The sequence below is a fragment of the Lagopus muta genome, chromosome 8, assembly GCF_023343835.1.
Source record: "Lagopus muta isolate bLagMut1 chromosome 8, bLagMut1 primary, whole genome shotgun sequence".
In the NCBI taxonomy this organism is placed as follows: domain Eukaryota; kingdom Metazoa; phylum Chordata; class Aves; order Galliformes; family Phasianidae; genus Lagopus; species Lagopus muta.
Window position 1 is genome coordinate 26,773,151 of NC_064440.1, and position 17,981 is coordinate 26,791,131.

General features: G+C 43.8%; 1 protein-coding gene across 4 annotated transcripts; it reads right to left on the reverse strand.

Moving 5' to 3' along the window:
* Positions 1-231: 231 nt before the first annotated feature.
* LOC125696582 (MOB-like protein phocein) lies at positions 232-17,853 on the reverse strand. Of its 4 annotated transcripts, XM_048952385.1 has the most exons (9): positions 15,835-16,544; positions 15,528-15,692; positions 7,986-8,048; positions 7,078-7,178; positions 5,885-5,927; positions 5,538-5,624; positions 4,465-4,544; positions 3,488-3,599; positions 232-2,606 (listed from the first exon to the last, which is right to left on the reverse strand). In XM_048952385.1, the coding sequence occupies exons 1-9, from the start codon at positions 15,844-15,846 to the stop codon at positions 2,475-2,477; spliced, it is 795 nt and encodes a 264-aa protein (XP_048808342.1). In that variant the 5' UTR covers positions 15,847-16,544; the 3' UTR covers positions 232-2,474. The 4 variants fall into 4 exon arrangements, with proteins under 4 accessions (XP_048808342.1, XP_048808339.1, XP_048808341.1 ...); XM_048952382.1 differs by lacking the exons at positions 15,528-15,692; positions 15,835-16,544 and adding an exon at positions 9,704-9,830; XM_048952384.1 differs by lacking the exons at positions 232-2,606; positions 3,488-3,599; positions 4,465-4,544; ... (3 more) ...; positions 7,986-8,048; positions 15,835-16,544 and adding exons at positions 13,394-13,747; positions 14,280-14,369; positions 17,684-17,853.
* Positions 17,854-17,981: the final 128 nt, after the last annotated feature.

A 17,981-nucleotide genomic window follows, 5' to 3' on the forward strand; every position in this document is an offset into this window, starting at 1 on the left:
GACTTTTAAACTGTAGAACCAGCATTTTCTGAACTGAGAGATGGATACGTTTGAAGTCCAGCTTCTAGATGCTTGTGAGTATTGTATTTATCTACTTTGGGAAGAAGAAATACAAGTTCAGCACCCCTGGTATCAAAGATGGGCGAGCACTGAACTTTGCCTTGGAAGCACCCGGTTGCCTGCGTTCCTGGACAGCATGAGAAATGAGGATCACTGACTAAAATGCAGCGGTATGGATAAAGTAACAGTTTAATTTTAACCGTTGGTTTGTTTACAATATATTTCAAAGAAGGTCTTCCATTTCCCTATTACGGAGAGGGTAAATTAAATCTGTTAATGTATTTAGCTAGACAAACCGATGACTTCCTTAGGCGGAGTTAAGTTTTATGGTACCATTCAGGCACGTGTGTGTACACAGTACTCATGTAAACAGCAGCAAGGGAAAATACAAGCAGTGTTTCACTTAAGCCGTATATAAAATCAGCTAAAGAGAGCAAGTCAATTTACAGTGCAAATCTGAAGGAGAATCAACAGGATTAAAACTTGCAGAGTTCTGTTCTGAAGTGAGACCCTTAAAGCGTTAAGAGGATGAAAAGAGGTTTAAAACTTTAATGCAGTCCTGAGCACCACATTTTCTTCAATTGCTTCGAGGAAATGGAATCAGTAACACAAGTTACATGTTTTGGTCTCTGTCAGTCACTGGGACAATATAAGCATGAGGAGTGACTGCATGGAAGAACCACACCGTGAATGGTCCTACAGCAAACAGTACCAAAACTAAATGCGTTTTACCATCACCAAAATACAGTTGTCTTCCTGCCTCTAATACAAACTTAAGATACCTATTTGGTCTATAAAGGCAAGTTAGAATTAACTGTATAGGCAGCTACGTTCACTCATACAACATCTCATGCAGTAGCCCTGCTGACGGTTAAATACAGCTATAAACGTGAGACAAAAGAGCTGCTGAAGAAAGCAGTTGCTGAAGTAGTTCATAAGCTTAATCTCTTTATTATCTTATAGTTAAAATTCCCTTTACATCCAGGTGGTACAGTTGCTTGAGGTGTGCTTGATTTGTGTAAAGAAAAATAGAATTTAAGGCATGTTTAGTGTATTATGGAGGAAAAAAAAATATTAAATAGGTGAACTCCCTTCCTTCCAAGTAAGCATAACTTAGAAAACCAAGTACAGTTTACAGAAACTAGCTTAGTTAGCCCATTGTGACCTGCATAAAGAAATAACAGAGCCCCCAACAACTTCCAAGAGAAATGACTGGCTACCTCTTCAAACAGATAAGCAAAATTCATTTAACATAAGAACACCACTAGTGCTTTTATACCCTGCATTCATGCCCACGTAGCAGTATATCTGTCTGCTATATTCATCTCTAAAATATTACGTTCTATCATTCTAGACAAAACAGTTAAGCAGCACTCATGGAAATTGTCAGTTATTGCAAAGCTGCAAACACAAATTGAAACAAACGTCTAAAAGGGAACAGAAGCATTAGTCCAAATCTTTCTGCCAATGTAATCCAGGTGAACAAAGAAAAATCAACATATACTGGAAATATGATGAACTCTTAGAGTCAGGTTCAATTTTTCAAGTACTTGAGTGTTCTTTTCTGACAATACAAGTAAAGACTATGCTAGTGGGTTATGTGGCTTAATGAGAATATTTCTGTGAGGTATAATCTGTAAGCCATTGCCATAAACAGGTGTAAGCCATTGAGTTTGTGTTGTTTTTGCCACAGTTACTCTTAAAGAAATTGTGGAGTGGAGAACAGCAGAAGCCTGCTTTAGCAGGACAGAAACCTGCTGCACACAGGCCTCCACTGGTTACAGAAGAAAAGAACAGGCTGAAAAAGAAAGTTAGACACATATCAATAATATATCTGTTAAATATCATAGTAAAATTATCCTTTTGGTATTACTAATACTATAAATGCTCTTAGTGTTTGGATAGAAACATACAGGAATATGCACAACCAGAAGTAAATCTTCAAAGCCATCTTAAAAAAATAAAAGCTAAATTAGGAATAAGCTACATTGCAAAGAGCTTCCTGCACAATTGTATATTTAAGGTGAAAATCTTTGCACTAACCTAGCGACTGTATTACAAAATGGCTTGCTGGGTAATCTTAATCTTGCTTTTTCCCCACCCAATCTGTCCTCTTCAGGATTGTGATTCAATGATTGTTTAGCAGCAATTTTAGAGAACTGTAAATTCTTTTATTAACAGGCATTATAAACAGATACTACTACTTTTATTTAAAAACCATGAGTGCCACGTTGATGAATATACAGCTCATGAATAACTTAAGGTATTTCCCATATTAAAAGGCAATGCACACAGCATACAAAAAGTATACTAAACAAAGCTATAAGGATACATGATTGAAGTGTCTAAAATGATATATACAGTACGTAGTTTTTTGTCTGTATTCAGTACAGGCTTCAGTACAGTCATCCCCATCATGCCTCACTCTCCCCTGCCACTGAATTTTGCACTTCTTCTTCCAAAATTGGTACAATCAGGTTATCCTTGGACATCAGATTATACTTCATCACAAATTTAGTGAACCGGTGACACAAGAAAGTTTCATTCTGGAGATGAAAAAAGGGGAAAAAATACATATAGAGAAGGAATGTTATAAACAATCGAGGAAAGTACAATTAAACTGCTTTTATGTAATGGATTTAGGAGTCTTAGAAACAAGTAGCAATGCTTAAATGATGGATTTATTCTATCATTTAACACATCCCCTTTACTACTTGATTATAAGCTTGAACTTCAGTTGGGGCCTTGGTTCATTGCTCAGGTCATAGCTCAATTTAACAGTACTTAAGGAAGAACGTATTAAAATATCACCACAATTCTGCTCTGCTCTCCAGAAAAGGATTTTAAGGTATTAAACTCCTGCTACATACACCATCCCCACCAAAATGGAACACAGCCATTCCACAGCTGTGCCAGCAACTTGAAGTGGTTGGCAAACGTTTCATTCTGCCTGCAGCTCTCTCCTCATCTCTTAATTTCTATGTCCTGGTTAAAAAAAACCCAAACCTGTGGAAGTGCCACTCGTTGGTCTGCTTTTATGCAGTTTTATAATTACAATCCTTTAACTGCCTGCATAACACATGCCATCAGGAAATAAATATTTCTATAAGCCTTTTGAATACATTTGGGAATCTTGAAAGTAAGATGATGAATTAGTATTTGCTTGAATGAAACCAAGGAAAGGAAAGGGTAACCAATTGGATATGTTAACTAAACAGGTGACTTTTTGTAATAAACACACACACTTTCCTGTGTGTAATTTAGCCCTAAGCCTTAAATCACAGCATGGAATTTCAGTTCTTATAGAAGCATTATCTACTGTAATGAATACTTCACATCAGTGCAGATCTTCTGTAAGTGTTAAAAGAAGGCAACACAATTATCCCAGCTGTAATTTCAGCAATAACTGAACTATTGAACTACTTACTTCATATTCATCAAATATCTGCCGATGATGAAAATAAGCATGTGAAAATATTCTGTAAATCCTTCGGCACACAGATCCTAATTTGGCTACAGAGGATTCCTTTATGCTAACCCTGTAAGCACCAGGAGAAAGGTTACAAAACAAATCTACTGCCATGACTAGTGAAATACATGTCAATGTGAATTTTGACTGTGAAACTATACTGTGAAGTTACATGCTAAACTTAAGAGTGAAGTTTTACAGATATGCCTGCAGTTGCTTCTTTCTGCATAAGTAATAAAAATGCTGATGCACCTGCTCATATGAAAACAGCTACGTTTTGCCTACACTACAGAAAGATCTGGTGGAGGCTGGATTTCTGGTTTCTAGCAATGAAGTGCAAAGGAAAAAGGACTTCCAGCTCCACCTCCTTACCAACAGAGGATTCCCAGAGAAGCACCATTTTGACTTCTCTGGTGAGGTTTCCATGATCCAACATGGCAGGCTGCCCAATGAACGCACTCAATCTGTCTTCTGCTGTTCCACACTGGATTGCTGCTGCTTTCTGGTGATTCTCAGTGCAGTATCATAGAATCATAGAATCACAAGGTTGGAAACGACCTATAAGATCATCTAGTCCAACTGTCTCCTAAGTCCTGTATAAGTCCTCTGTCTGTTTTAAGTCCTGTTACTTAGACTGACATTCCAGTGGAAACCCCGTAGCAATACCAAGCAATATGAGGAAAACAAGCAGTTTCCACTTAAAAAGCACCTCTGTCAGTTCCAGTTAATGGCAGACTGTTTCAGTAGGCAGGAATTCTTTCTTAGCTTAAAAGAGGCAGTTACTGTACCAACAACACCGGCCCCTTCTGTAGGATTTCTGATGCTCTCAGTAGTATTCCACAAAAATGGTGTTACACATTTCTATGTGGTCTTTAAGTGCTTAGGTGCCATTTACACCCCGCCACCTCTCTGCTCCCAAAATAAAACATTTTTACCTGCTGGGGAAATACTTGTTGCTATTCAGAAGACATGCAGCTCCGTCAAGCGTGTGTCTGGTATAGTCTATAGCAGGACACTACAAAATACAGTGAGCACGTGCATGATGTTATCACATAACTTACTTAAAGAAAAACAATTATGTTTCCTGATGCTTTTAATATAATTAGCCTTTTTTAGTCCCAGAAGTTTCTTACAGCTTCTCTGAAGGTCTGACTACATTTCCTTCTCAAGCAGGATGTTGCTTTTCTTTGTTTTACAACCCATGTCAATTATTTCAAGAGGCAAGTTACTATGGAAATGTGATTGTGTGCATGAGTAGTGAATTTTATGCATCTCCCTGAGTAATACCTTATCATGTAAATGCATACTGGAGGTACACTAAAAGGAAAAACATTCCTTATGTCACAGATGACTTGTTTCTCACATCATCGAGCTGCCAGACTATGCTTGTACATCCTATCCAAAAGGAGTTACAAATCAAAAACAACAACACAGAACTGCCCTTAAGTGTAATTGCTGTTTTTAACCTCCTTGTCAAAAAAAAAAAAGCATAATTCTAGATAAATATACAATAAGCCAAGACCTGTCTCTGCAATCAAGTATGTGCAGAAGAAAAGGACAAAAGCCAATGTGAACTGGGGCCAGGCAGAGAGAGACCAGCAGTGCCTGTCCTTTGTCATTCCCTGACTTCTCAGCTGTAACTTTCGGTCAGCAGTCCCTCAGGGTTGCCTTGCTCACTCCCTGACCATGAGGCAATAGCTATCAACATGGAAAAAAGCAGATGAATGATGCTCAGAGATAACGAGTATCACCTCCTCTTTTCTCTGACTGCAAACAACACCCAGGTAGAATGCTGTCCTTCTATCTCTGGTACTGCTGTAGGAAGCAGTTCCCTCCTAATCTAAATTCACTACCAAACAAGAAAGAAGGAAACCTCATATGATTGTTCTTAACCCACAAGGGCTCTCAGCTCAACTAAGAAAACAACTGCAACAGTTTCCTCGTGAGCTGTGAGGTGTAGAAGAAAGCCTTACATCAATAAGGTCAATTTTACACAACCCATCCATACCTCTTTGGGAGTTTTGTGAGCTGCACAAAGAAAAATCCATTGTTCAGTTGCTGTCATCTGAGTACATGTGTCTGGGTGACACTCGCTCTGTGAAGACAATTGCTCAGTTACAAAAACCAGTTTCAGTTACCCAAAAGCAAAAAAAAAAAAAATCAGATGGTCTTTTCAAATCACTTCCTTGTCCTGCCCACCACCAAAAAGAGTTATTTCCTACAAGTCCTTAAAACCCTAAAAAAACCTCTTACCTGAATCCACTGCTTAAGCATAGATGTACAAATTCAAAAGAAAGTTCTACAGACTCTGCATCAAGTGCCAGTACAACATGAAAATATTAAGGAAAGAATTACCTGAAGCTTGACAGCTAGTCCATTGAGCTCAAGGCAGAATTGTCTAAAAAGGAATTTGAACAAAGCAGCATCAAAATCAAGCCATTTGTTTTCACACTGGAGATACTAAATACAAACAAAATGATACTGATCTTCTTAACAGATGTTAACATTTCTTGAAATGACTGTTGTGAAGTGGAAAAAACAGAACAAGAAGAACACTGTACTTTAAGAATACCATCACGTAATTTCAGCTGATGTGAGACTTGAAAAGTCAATATATACAACAGACTACCAATTAACACACTATAAAAATACAATTGAGGCCCTGGAACGTGTTCAAAGAAGGGCAACGAAGCTGGTGAGGGGTCTGGAACACAGGCCATATGAGGAGAGGCTGAAGGAGCTGGGAATGTTCAGCCTGGAGAAGAGGAGGCTCAGGGGAGACCTCATTGCTCTCTATAACTTCCTGAAGGGAGGTTGTAGTGAGCTGAGGGTCGGCCTCTTCTCTCATGTCATTAGTGATAGGACCAGGGGGAATGGTTTCAAGCTACGCCAGGGGAGATTCAGGCTGGACATGAGGAAGTATTACTTTTCAGAAAGGGTGGTCAGGCACTGGAATGGACTGCCCAGGGAGGTGGTGGAATCACCGAGCCTGGGGGTGTTCAAGGAAAGGCTGGATGTTGTGTTGAGGGACATGGTTTAGTGGGAGCTATTGGGAATAGGTGAACGGTTGGACTGGGTGATCTTTTAGGTCTTTTCCAACCTTAGTGATTCTATGATTCTATGATCTTTTTTACTGATTACAACAATTAGATTTGAATTTTTACCTGACAGCACAGGCTAAATTTCACAATTTTGTGGAGGTGTTTAAGATACCAACTTCGTTAGGGAAGAAATACTATTTCACAAATATTGATTTTTTTTAAAAGCAATTAAAGAACACTGAGAAAATTAAGGGCATAATTTGCAGATATGCATCATTCCATCCTGCTGAGATACACATCCTCCAAATCACTAAAATACCTGAAGTACCACCACAGATGATTAACAGTGAGAGAGACTTACAGAAATGCAGCTTCCAGTAGAATGTGTCTGGAAGTGCATTCCTTAACCTCTTAAGTTGAATATGACAAAAGCAGTGAAACTCCCTACCACTCTCAATGAACAAAACTCAGACTCAGGACATTATGCTGATGAAGATGAGTTCTTACCTTAGATGTTCATACTTCCATACACCTTCATCCTGGCCTTCAGGAGGTTCAAGGATCTTATCAATGTTGGAACAGTCTGCCCTTATGTTTTGCTGGATGTACTGAGGTGGAGGAAAGGAAACAAAGACTAGATCTTGTTGTAATTACAGTAAAACAATGTATTTAGGACATTATTATGCCTTCAAGAAACTTAATTTCACAGAGATAAAGTCATTTTCCTTTTATTTAGAAAGTAATGGATAGGCTAAAAAGTTTAAAAAGTAGCTTTTTATGTTTGTTTGTTTTGGATTTTGTTTTCAACCTGTAGTGGAAATGCTAAGTAAGTCACTGCCTAAAGCAGTGATTCAGCATCTGGTGGAAGGTGGGGCCAACCCAGGGCTACTCAGGTGCATGCAATGCAATGCCATGCACCTGAGTGATTGGAAGGGGTGGAGTCAGGCTCCACACCCTCCCAGACCTCATTTAAGGGTTGGCAGTGGAGGTAAGAGCATCTTGCGGGAGATCCCTGTGAACTTGAGGCCTTACAAAGGTTAGCACATTTTCTTTCTTTGTATGTCTATGGGTGCTGTGTTTGGTCTTGTTCTCATTTCCTGCAGCCTAGGGTTGTGCTACCCTGCTATTACTGCTGTACTTTCTATCACATTCCAGCATTACACAACCCTGCTTTTTTTTTTATATCTGATTTGTTTAAATCATGTTTGAGAATTCTAGTTATTTCTCCACATCCCATTAGTAATTCATTTTTTAAATCTTATGAAGTTGATTTTTTTGTGGAACTACTCTAAGCAGAAAAAGAACGTGCTATGACCCCTTTGTTTTTCTTTTGTTTAGTTGTTTGTTTTTAAACAAAAAATAAAAGAACTCAAGAAATCGAGTTTACAGACAGAGTTTTAGATAAGTAGGAGTACCTGCTGAACAGCTAATGTACTATCCATCTCCTCAAAGGACTCATCGGGCCAATTGTAGAAATCCTGTTTAAAAAAGAAGAATAAATTTCAACTAACTTAACAAAAAGAAGGGAGGAGGAAGAAAGGCCCAGTACACTCAAACATGAGGGAATGTAGATGCAGGCTCAGTTCATACAATTCCAGGAAGCTACTTATTAATAGAAGCAGCACACAAACTTGGTGTGAATATGGTGAAGCATATTCACATTATTCATATTAGGCTCCTAACGTGCTGCTATTAGAACCTCTCTGTTTGGCTCAGTGTGTGGTAAACATTGCCTCTTCCACACATCTTGCTGCAGCCTTGGATATTTAAATCAAACGTTTGCATACAGTGTCAGCTTCAGAAGTTAGACAGCGTAAGAATGGGAAAATAAGAGGTCTGTAGAGAGCAGCATTATGGTATTGGCACTAGGCTAAAAATCGCAGTGTATTCCAGTAATAACAGACCACTGAAAGCAGCTTCTGCGAGCTGATGCTGCACCACAGACCCAGCTCTGTGCTGTGTTTCTCTGGCTCAGTCAGTGTGCTGTAGAACACCTGGGGTAACAGCTCTAGCAGCCCACAGCATTCAGTGCTGCTAACATCAACAACCTCCTGAAGTCTTGCATGAGGCCCAGCTGCATGTCAGTGCTCTGCAGCTGTTCTCACCTAGTGTGAATACGATAACCCCACGATAAATGGGATTTCTAGCTTGGCATCTTCTGCATCTCCCATTTAATGCTGCTTCTCCTGGGAGCCAGAAGCATTATGTGTTGGCCTCCTGCTGCTGACCTTATGCTGCAGTGACTCAGGGAAGGCGTCCTCCCTGTGCAGCTCAGCAGGCTGCTCTGCGACAGCTGAGGGAAAGGAGTAGCAAGTGCTTGGATGGTGGGTTGTTGCATTTACACACTGCACAGCTATACCACAGCATCATCTAGGTTGAAATATGGTCACACACAAGAGAAGCATCTCCAAAATTCTTCAGCCCACGTGAGTTTTGCTATTTCCTAGTTCCACAGACTGCAGTACTGTATTTTTCAGGATACCCAGAAGATGGCAGATGCTCCGTGTCCTCCGCAGGTTAAGCACGCACGGCGCTGCGCAGCGATGGAGCTCCGGACATCCTGCCGAAGGCTAACGGGGGAAGAGAGGCACCCTTCCGCAGCCCCGTGCTGCCACCGCTCTGCTGACGCGCCCTCCCGGCAACGGCGGAACGAAGACGACCCCCGCGAAGGCCCGACGGAGGCTCGTCTCGGGAGCGATCCGAAGAGGACCGCAGACGCCCAAGACGCGCCCCTTCCAGGCGGGCTCGGAAGCGGCGGCGCGGCGCGGTGAGTGAGCAGGAAGCGGCTGACGGCCGCATTACGTAAGGGCCGCCCGGGCCTCCGCAGGGCCGCGGCTCAGGCCTGCCGGTGCCGCCAGCGCGGACCGGGAAGTGGCCGCCGCGCGGGGGAGGCGCGTGGCCGAGGAAGCCGCGCTTCGGCCCTGTGACGCCGGGTTACTCGGCGGCGGAGCCCGTTAGGCCCGGCCGGGCGCCGCACGGAGGTACTCGGGCCCCGGCCCGGCCGCGCCGAACAAAGCGGTCCCGCAGAGCGCGGCCCGGCCGGTATCGGCGCCCCGACGGCCGGCCCGGCATCGCGCCTCGGCGGCGGCGCCGCCTGTTCCCCGGGTCCGGCCGCGCGGCGACGGCGCCTCACCTGGGCCTTGGTGCCCGGCCTGTTCCGCCTCAGCACTGCCGTCCCCTCCGCCATGACCATAGTGACAGCCGCGCCGGGACCCGGATGTGGCGGCGCCGGGCGGGGCGAGGGGCCGGGCGAGCGGCTGTTGGGCGGTGCGGCGCGGGAAGTCTCGCGAGAGGCGCTGAAGAAGAACCGTGGGCCGCGGGGCTGGCTGTGGGTGGAGGGGCTGCGGTGCGCTGGCGGGCAGAGCTGCTGCGCTCACAGCGGGGGTTGTGGATGATGAGCTGGGCGACGCGATGAGAAGCGCGGAACGGTGCCGCTCCCCGCTTGGCTGCTGGCACCCCGACTTCGTGAGACGGAGCGGGGGTTCCGTGCGCGGCACGATAACGCGGGTGCGTCTCGAGGGCCCGCTGCCGCTTGCTCTGGTTACTGTTTTACCGGTGAGCCGCGGGTCAGCGTGACTGCCCGAGTGCGAGCCTGGGCCCCGCAGCGCGAAACTGCTCCTCTCAGCACTTTCTCCGCGGTGAGGAGGTTAATAGCAGCAGTTACCGCTGTGCTGAGGGTTTGCCTGTCGTGCTGCCGCGTTAGGTCTGCTGTGAGCCTGCGTTAATTTTTTATGACATTGATTTATAATTAGCCTGCCCCGAAGTAACAGAGGTGCTGTTTCAGTCCCTCATAACATAGTCTTGTGTTTTTCGTTTTTTTTAATGGATTTCAAGGTTCAGCTGGTATCTAAAGCACAGAACGGGGGGAGCTGTGACGTTTTCACTTGACCCTGACTTCTGTTTCATGGACATCTGGCTGAGAACAGCCACCTCTCCGTGAGAAATGCCCATCCTTCAGTTTGAAACTGGCTCAGTTGTGTGGAAAAAAGAATGTTTCTGAAGTGTTTCTTAAACAAGATATGTAAATCTGTGTATTTTTTTCTGTTGCTCCTTGATAATTACACCCTTATTACTGGAAGCTGCTTTCTATTTTTCTTTTAGTGAATTTCCAGTGGTTCTTAAACAAAATCTGATCAACAGTAATTCCACATCATGGTTTTTACCTGGTCTGCGTTGTTTGATGAGTGAAAAGCGGAATATTTGGCCAGCATCATCTTGTTGTCCCCTGTGCTGTTAGGGCCTGAACATTCCTCTCTAGATCTTCTCCTCAGTGGGCTGTGAAAGCTTTACCCTGTTTCTACTGTGGCAGGTAACGGGCATGATGAAAAAGGCCTTCTGAAAGCAGTACTACTGCTGCCAGGGGAGCCCTTTCCAGAATGGAAAGAAAAGGAAAAAGTAGATGGAGTCTGCCTTCATTCTTTATACTTCAGATAGCTGGAAAGAACTGGATCCTCACCAAATAACAAGTATGGCTGTATGTGACTTTTTTTTTTCCTGCACAAATTGGAGCTTTGATGTTCTAGGAATTGGTGGAACAAACAAGTCTAAATTCTTACAGAAGCACAAGAGAGCATTTGTCAGTGATACTGACCTTCACTCTATAACCCAGGGAATATAAAATATGGTATGTAGCCATGGACTTAAAAAAAAAATAAAATAAAATAAAAAAAAAAACAGTAATGGCAGATGGATCACCTTGGCAGTGCAGTAGGTTACGCTGCCCTCGCTGACAAGGACAGCTTTGTAGTGCAGGAATAAAATGTTCTGTCTGTTGACCCATCCAATACACAAGTGTGTCCTCCATTTGATTAAGCTAAGGGATGCTTTTTCTTTTCTTTTTTTTTTTTTCCTATCCATGTATCTTTTATTCCCATGAAACTTCTGAGCATAATGTGACATTGGTTTTGAGTGTGCTATATAAAGGGTAGATGAACCTGAGAAATGTTTTATTTAATGACAGCAAGGTGCTGAAAATCTCCTGGGGCTGAAAGCATAAGTTGGAGTTTGCGTTGGGAGCAGTGATGTGTGTTATGCACTTGGCAACATGGCAGTGCTGGTTCAGTGCAGTCCTGCTGGGTACGGGCTGGGCTGGCCGGGCAGCCCTGGCCAAGGATTCAGGGAAGTGGTGCAGGTAGCAAAGATGTACGTGCTACCTCTGTTCCTCAGAGTTGCCTGCCTGCCAGGGTCTCAGGTTGCACCAGCATGGATTAGAGCAGCTCTTCACAAACAAGAACTGTGAACTTCACGAGTTAGGATCCTACACAAATGATCTCTAAAAGACAGTATTTAAATGCTAGGCTTTTAAATAACATTTACCTGTTGGGTATTATTTCCTACTGCACCTTTTTTTCTCCTTAGGATGTCATCCAGTTTCCTTAATTAAGCTGTGAATGCGTTATATACCTGCCCCTTTCAGTATGTGACTACACCAGAATACCTGCCTTATCACACAAGATAAAAGCGTGCTTGCTGCAGGGGAAGATAACGTTTCTCACCGAGCTTTGTGTTCGTTGTGCAATGAACTGTCTTTGAAGATAACCGCAGTGCGATAACCTCGTTTCTGCTATAATGTGTGCTGCTCTAACTGCCCCAGGGCAGGTTTCAGGTCAGCCTGTTGAGGCAAAGGATTTCTCTATTCTCTTTTTAGTGCCCACTCCTGCTTACTGGGAATTCTTTACCACTATCTCGTCAGAGTAGCTTTTGCGTGGTTTGCCTACAGCTCCGAAGTAGGTGCTCACCAGCTACAGGGAAGCATTACAGCCAACTTCTAATGGAATTGCTGGGTGATAATTAATGTTGTGTAAAAAGTAGCAACAGATCACACCCAGCAGAAAGTAAGTTGTTTTAGGGCATGTGGAAGCAGAAGTTCCTCGCTGTAGCTACTGAAAGTGATACATGTTGTTATTACAATCCGTTGCAGTTATCTGCAGGCTTACAGTTTATCTAGCAATGTTGCTTTTGTAACAGCTTTAATTCAATAAGAACTACTATTTAGCTAGTATTGATTTTGGTAGCAATGAGTGCTTTATGGATTTATTTCACATAAACCTATATCAAAGCCTTTTAAGACAGTCCATCCTCTCAGACTGCACTCAGTCAACATACCAATTGTGAAGGCATACCTAGGAACAGTATAAAGTGCACATCTGTGCAGTCATGTGCAGATAACCTTGAATGCATTCCCAAGGCAAAAGAGGGCAGTTAGAAATACACTAATGTGATTGCTTCAGCACGAGTTGAGTAAATATCTTACTGTTTAAGAATGCTGCATTCAAGATAAATGCAGTATAATCTGTGAAATACAGTATCAGCTCTCTACTCGGTTGTGGGAGAGGAAGAGATATGGCAAGATGAGGCAAAGTTGTTATCAACTACTGCATTAAGATCAGCATCAGCTCCAATTCTGCCAACTAATTTCTGTAGGGAAGTTATTTGGTAGGCAAAAAAGAATCACTTAGGTAAGAAAAATCATTAGAATTCTTTCTAGTGGAGGCATCGCTAGCAGCAATCTCTGTTCAGACTGGGGCAGGATGGTTTGTGTGCATTCATCTTGTTCAACGTCTTGTTGTCTACCACTAGCTCATGCTGGAAACAATGTCAGACGGATCTGTTACTTCAGGTAAAGTTTGAGATGAAACAAAGCTTTTGTCTCCTTTATCACCATCTCTCTGCAATAACCACTTTTGTCTCCCACCACTAGACAAATGTATTTTCATTAAAGTATTCCTAAAACAAAACTATTTCTTTCCAGAGATTACTTCAAGACATCACACAACTGATACTCAGTTTCACAGAGCAGTAGCAGAAACTGAGACAGAAGCAGCACAGTTTTAGAAGTTTATTGTAAAGGCCTTTACAATTTCAGTACAGGGATAAGGATATAAAAATGATGCTGTTTGGAATAATTAAGGCTGGATGGTGGCATTTCACTGTTCAGTGGAACTCAAGCAAGAGCAACCAATTTCTGACTGTACATACTTTTATTTCTGTTCCATCATTACAGTGAGATCACAAGTTATTTCAGCGACTCAATGCCTGCTTATTATAAAATAAAGGACATTATTTACATGATGAAAGAAAGCATTTCAGAATTTTAGTGGAATGGATGACGGATACTGCAACAACTTCAGTCCAGGTATTTTCCAAGAATGTCACCATCTCTAAACAAGTAGTAATCCTGCAAGCAGAAGAAATATTAGCATCACAATTGATTTTTATCAGCTGTTTTGCAGATACTGTCTGGTTCTGAAGGCTACCGAGCTAAGCACAGCTTGTTCTACCTCTTGGACTTGTAAAGATTCTTCTTTTCCAGGAGACACAACTTGGGAATGCTACCACCTTACTCATTTTAGCAGCAGGAAGCATAAGTACTACAAGAGGACAATTCTGTAGGCTTTCCCCATCAAAAGTAAGGATGGCCCAGTAATTTCAAAGCCGCGTAGGCTTCCCTCTACTGCTTGCTTGGCAGATAAAGGCACTTTGTCCATCCAGCAAAGGTCAAGCCAAGATGTCACTTTGGTTACTTTTTTTTAATTAAGGGTGGAATTAACAAGTACTGCAGGGACAAAAAACGTGGCTTGATTTAGCTGTTCCCACTTGAATACTAACAACTGCATTTATTAAATGCTGCTAATCCCTCTAATATTTACTACTGACTGCGTGACACTGGGAACCAGTTTAATTTACATTCATAAAATGGGAAAACATACCTTATCTTCTAGTACAATCTTGGTACCGCCGTATTCTGGTAGCAAAACCTTTTCACCAACTTTTACACTCACTGGATGAATCTCACCATCCTGAAAAAAAAAAAAAAAATCCTTTACTTTACAGAAGTTAAATGGAAAGGTATTATGAGAATTGCTCCATAGCACAATGATACAGCCACATAATTTATTCAAGATGTCACAGTAACTCTACATTTCAGTTGTACAGTGGAACAAGAATACTCAGGTTTACCAGGAGGAAAAGCATATCACTCAGTTTTCAAGCATTACAGTTCCACAATGTTTAAGCAGTGATTTTCTGAATGAAAAGCATTGCCATTTAGTTCCAGTACAAATGCAACAGCAAAGTCTTCTCAAAAAGAAAAAATCAGGAATTGCCAGACCATAGAATTCTGTTCTGAAATATCTGATAAAGTCAGTTTCAATATTCTATAAGCATTACTAATTTCTTTAAGTACCAGTTAGTATTACTTGCCCATTTCTGCTACTTTGAATAATTTCTGTATTACTGACAATTCTGTATCAGTTGTTCTGAACAGAGTAAAGTTCAATTACAATTCTATACCATAAATTCAATATCACAGCATTAGTCAAATAATAGTGCCATTTTGCAACATAATGCTTTGAAAAGCAGACACAGAGAAAAACAACCATGATATTATGGAGAGACTCACAGGCAAAGTCTGAGTCAACACGCTCAAGTTAAATTTTAACCTGCTTCCTACCGTTGGAACTAACTGATCACTATTTAGATGGGGGGAAAATCTTCCAATAGTGAAGCCACGGGCATTTTAAGAAGGTGAAATGAAATTAAAAGATCTTTTTCAGGATCCTGTGAGTATTTAGCAATCAAAGATTAAGAAAGCTCAATTAACATTTATTTCTACCAATTTCTGATTTTTTGTAGTACAGTAAGCCCTATCCCGGTCAATACTTTTTGAACAAGACAGTGAATGCCAGGCTCAGAACAACAAAGAAAACCATGTAACTATTGTTTAAGGATGTTTCAAAAAGCAAGTATTTTCCATTTTACAAATGTTCAAAGGAAGACGAATTCAAGGCCAGAGCCAGGCAGGGGAACTGAAGATTTCTACCTTCTCTTTGGACGTGCACTTCCAACTTCAATTGCCCTCTCTCAATTTTTGTGCTGTATCATTAAACTTACACTGCAGCCATCCCTTTCCTACTACCATTTTCCAGCTGCCAAAGCTGATGCTTCAGGATGCTTACCTTCCCTCTGGCTCCCGATCCAACTGCTACTACTGTTGCTTGCAGCACCTTCCCTTGAGCTTTTTCTGGAATCATGATGCCTCCTTTGGTTACAGTCTCTGCTGCACATCGTTCAACCAGAACACGATCAAACAGGGGAAGGAATTTCCTAAATGCTTTTCCTGCCTGCAAAGAAGCACAATGTTGAGGGAAAAATAGTTGAATGAAAGTGCAACTGAAAAAAGCAAGCCCACAACTCAGCCGTTGTGAGAGAACAAGAGTTTAAGAGCACAGCCAGGCAGTTCTCTTCCATAGAAGCAAAGCAGACCTTTGATTGCATCAGAAATCGGTGGAGACGAAAGCAAGGCTGTGCTACAACTGCTCCAAGCTCCTCAGAAGCAGCTCGCTCCCAAGCGGCCTTCACGGGCTCCTAGTGGGCAATGTGTGCCCTTGAGGCACAGCTAAGGAACACGCCACCAGCAGGTGGAGCAGGAGCCCCACGCGGCTGCAAGTTTCTGCAGGCGTTTAATCCTAAACCGTTACTTCATACTGCTTATTAAGAACAGCCTGTTGATGATAAAAAGTGTGTTTTACATTCACAGACGGACTTAATCAGGATTGAGGACAGCTGCATTTTTATTCATTGTAGCAGAATATTTTATAGTAACGAAGTGTCAGTCTAGGCCTGTATCTCATGTCAGTCTTTTCCAGGCAATTTCAAGACATTGCATTTCACATGATGCAACACGGCTCCTGAAGTTTGAAGTCCCAATGGAAACTGCTGTTACTTGGAGTGATTTATACACACATGCTTACCCTTAGCCACAAACATTTAGGACTAAGCCCACAGAAGGAAGGAAGCACATTTCTACCTTGAGTGCTTTTCCTTCATGCAGATAAGTCAGTCACTATCTACCTCTACTCACTGAATTTTTTTTATTTTCATCTTTTTACATTTAAAAGCAACTCCTTACCCCCTTACTGGCAGCATTTGTGAAGCAGCACTCCAGCTCCCACACAGGAGATGAAGGGCAAGCACACAGCCCCACCAAGCAGGGGGCAGAAGAAGGAATCTGCTCTGGTTTAGGAGGAAAGATATGGAGCCTTGCCAAGTCACATGGAGACAGTGTCGTGCAGGGCAGGTACCCTGGGCTCACAGAAACAGCTAGATCAGCCTGGCATCTGTGCACCCCTCACTGACACTCACCAGCACACAAGATTTAAAACTGGGGGAAAACCAAATGGTAGGCAATGTGCGAGCACAAAACTAGCGTGTGAAAGATGCATCCCTGGGAAAACTGTTACTGCTAGAATGATGAAAAAGACACGGAAACGACTGTGAACTATGATGATGTTCATTCGAAGAAAATACCAGAGCTGATGTCTTTTTCTTTTCGTTCCCTGAAACGGAATGTTCTGTTTAACTGAAATCGGTAAGCAGTCTTCAGAACGCGGGCACTTCATGCTTAAGCTTTGGGGAAAGCTTCTGCCTGGTCTGATGGTTGGCAGCACTGCACGCAGCAAGGGGGCTGAAACTACATGATCGTTACGGTCCTTGTCACCGGGGCCATTCTACAATTGCTAATGAGATATGGGTGTGGGTACAAGGACAGCTCTGCCCTTATGCAGTGCTCCTCCAGAGGAGGCCTGGATGGAAGCAGCTTACAAAGCCCAACGAGGAACTCTTTTTTCCCTCCCGCGCTCCACAGGCGCAGCCCGGACAGGAGCTGAGCGCTGCAGGCAGGGCACGGGACGGAGCCGAAGCTCTCACGGGACCCAACGCAGCCCCCCCAAGGACTCGGTGACCTCGCAGCGCTCCAGGCCGCCCCGAGGCCCGCTCCCAGCTCCAGGCTGAGCTAACCGAGCGCCCGCGCGATGCTAAGGCGGTACGCCGACGAGGAGGGCCGCCGCTCCGTCCCCAACCGCTTCCGCCGCCCCGCAGCCCGACGCAGCCCCACCGGCCGCTATCGCCCTCCGACAGCGCCGGGCAGCACCCGCGCAAAGCGGCACGCTGCCGACACACCCAACGACCCCCGATCGGGGCTTACTCGCCCTGCAGATAGGCGGGCTGCAGCGGCGGGCCCAACCCCGCGCAGGGATGCAAGGATATACGGATGCTGACACGCGGCCGAGCGCGGGCTGGGTTGTGACGGCGCGAGCCGGGGCGCGGCACTCACCATGGCGGCTGCTGCGCTCCCGCACCGAGTGACCGCGCCGCTGCTCGCACACGTGAGAAAGGTCACCGCGTGCGCATGCGCAACTACCGACCCGCGCGCCGCGCCCTGCCCCCGGGCGGCGCTCCGCCCCCAGCCGTGAGCCGCTCGGTCCCCGCCGCTTATTTTTGGTCGCCGCGCCCGCGTTGCGAGTGCACGGGCCGCCTGAGCGCTGCTGGTGCCGCCGAAACGGAGATTTAACGCTTGGCCGATGCCGGGGTCAGCCAGCCACCCGGAAGTGAAGTCAGCTCACCTCTGACCC

Bases quoted from the DNA above. Each gene is read 5' to 3' on its own strand.
- LOC125696582 (XM_048952385.1), bottom strand. The intron at 5,625-5,884 runs GTAATTCTTTCC...TTGTCTTCACAG, and splicing joins GACTAGCTGTCAAGCTTCAG to AGCGAGTGTCACCCAGACAC. The intron at 4,545-5,537 runs GTATGGATGGGT...TGTATTTTGTAG, and splicing joins CTCACAAAACTCCCAAAGAG to TGTCCTGCTATAGACTATAC.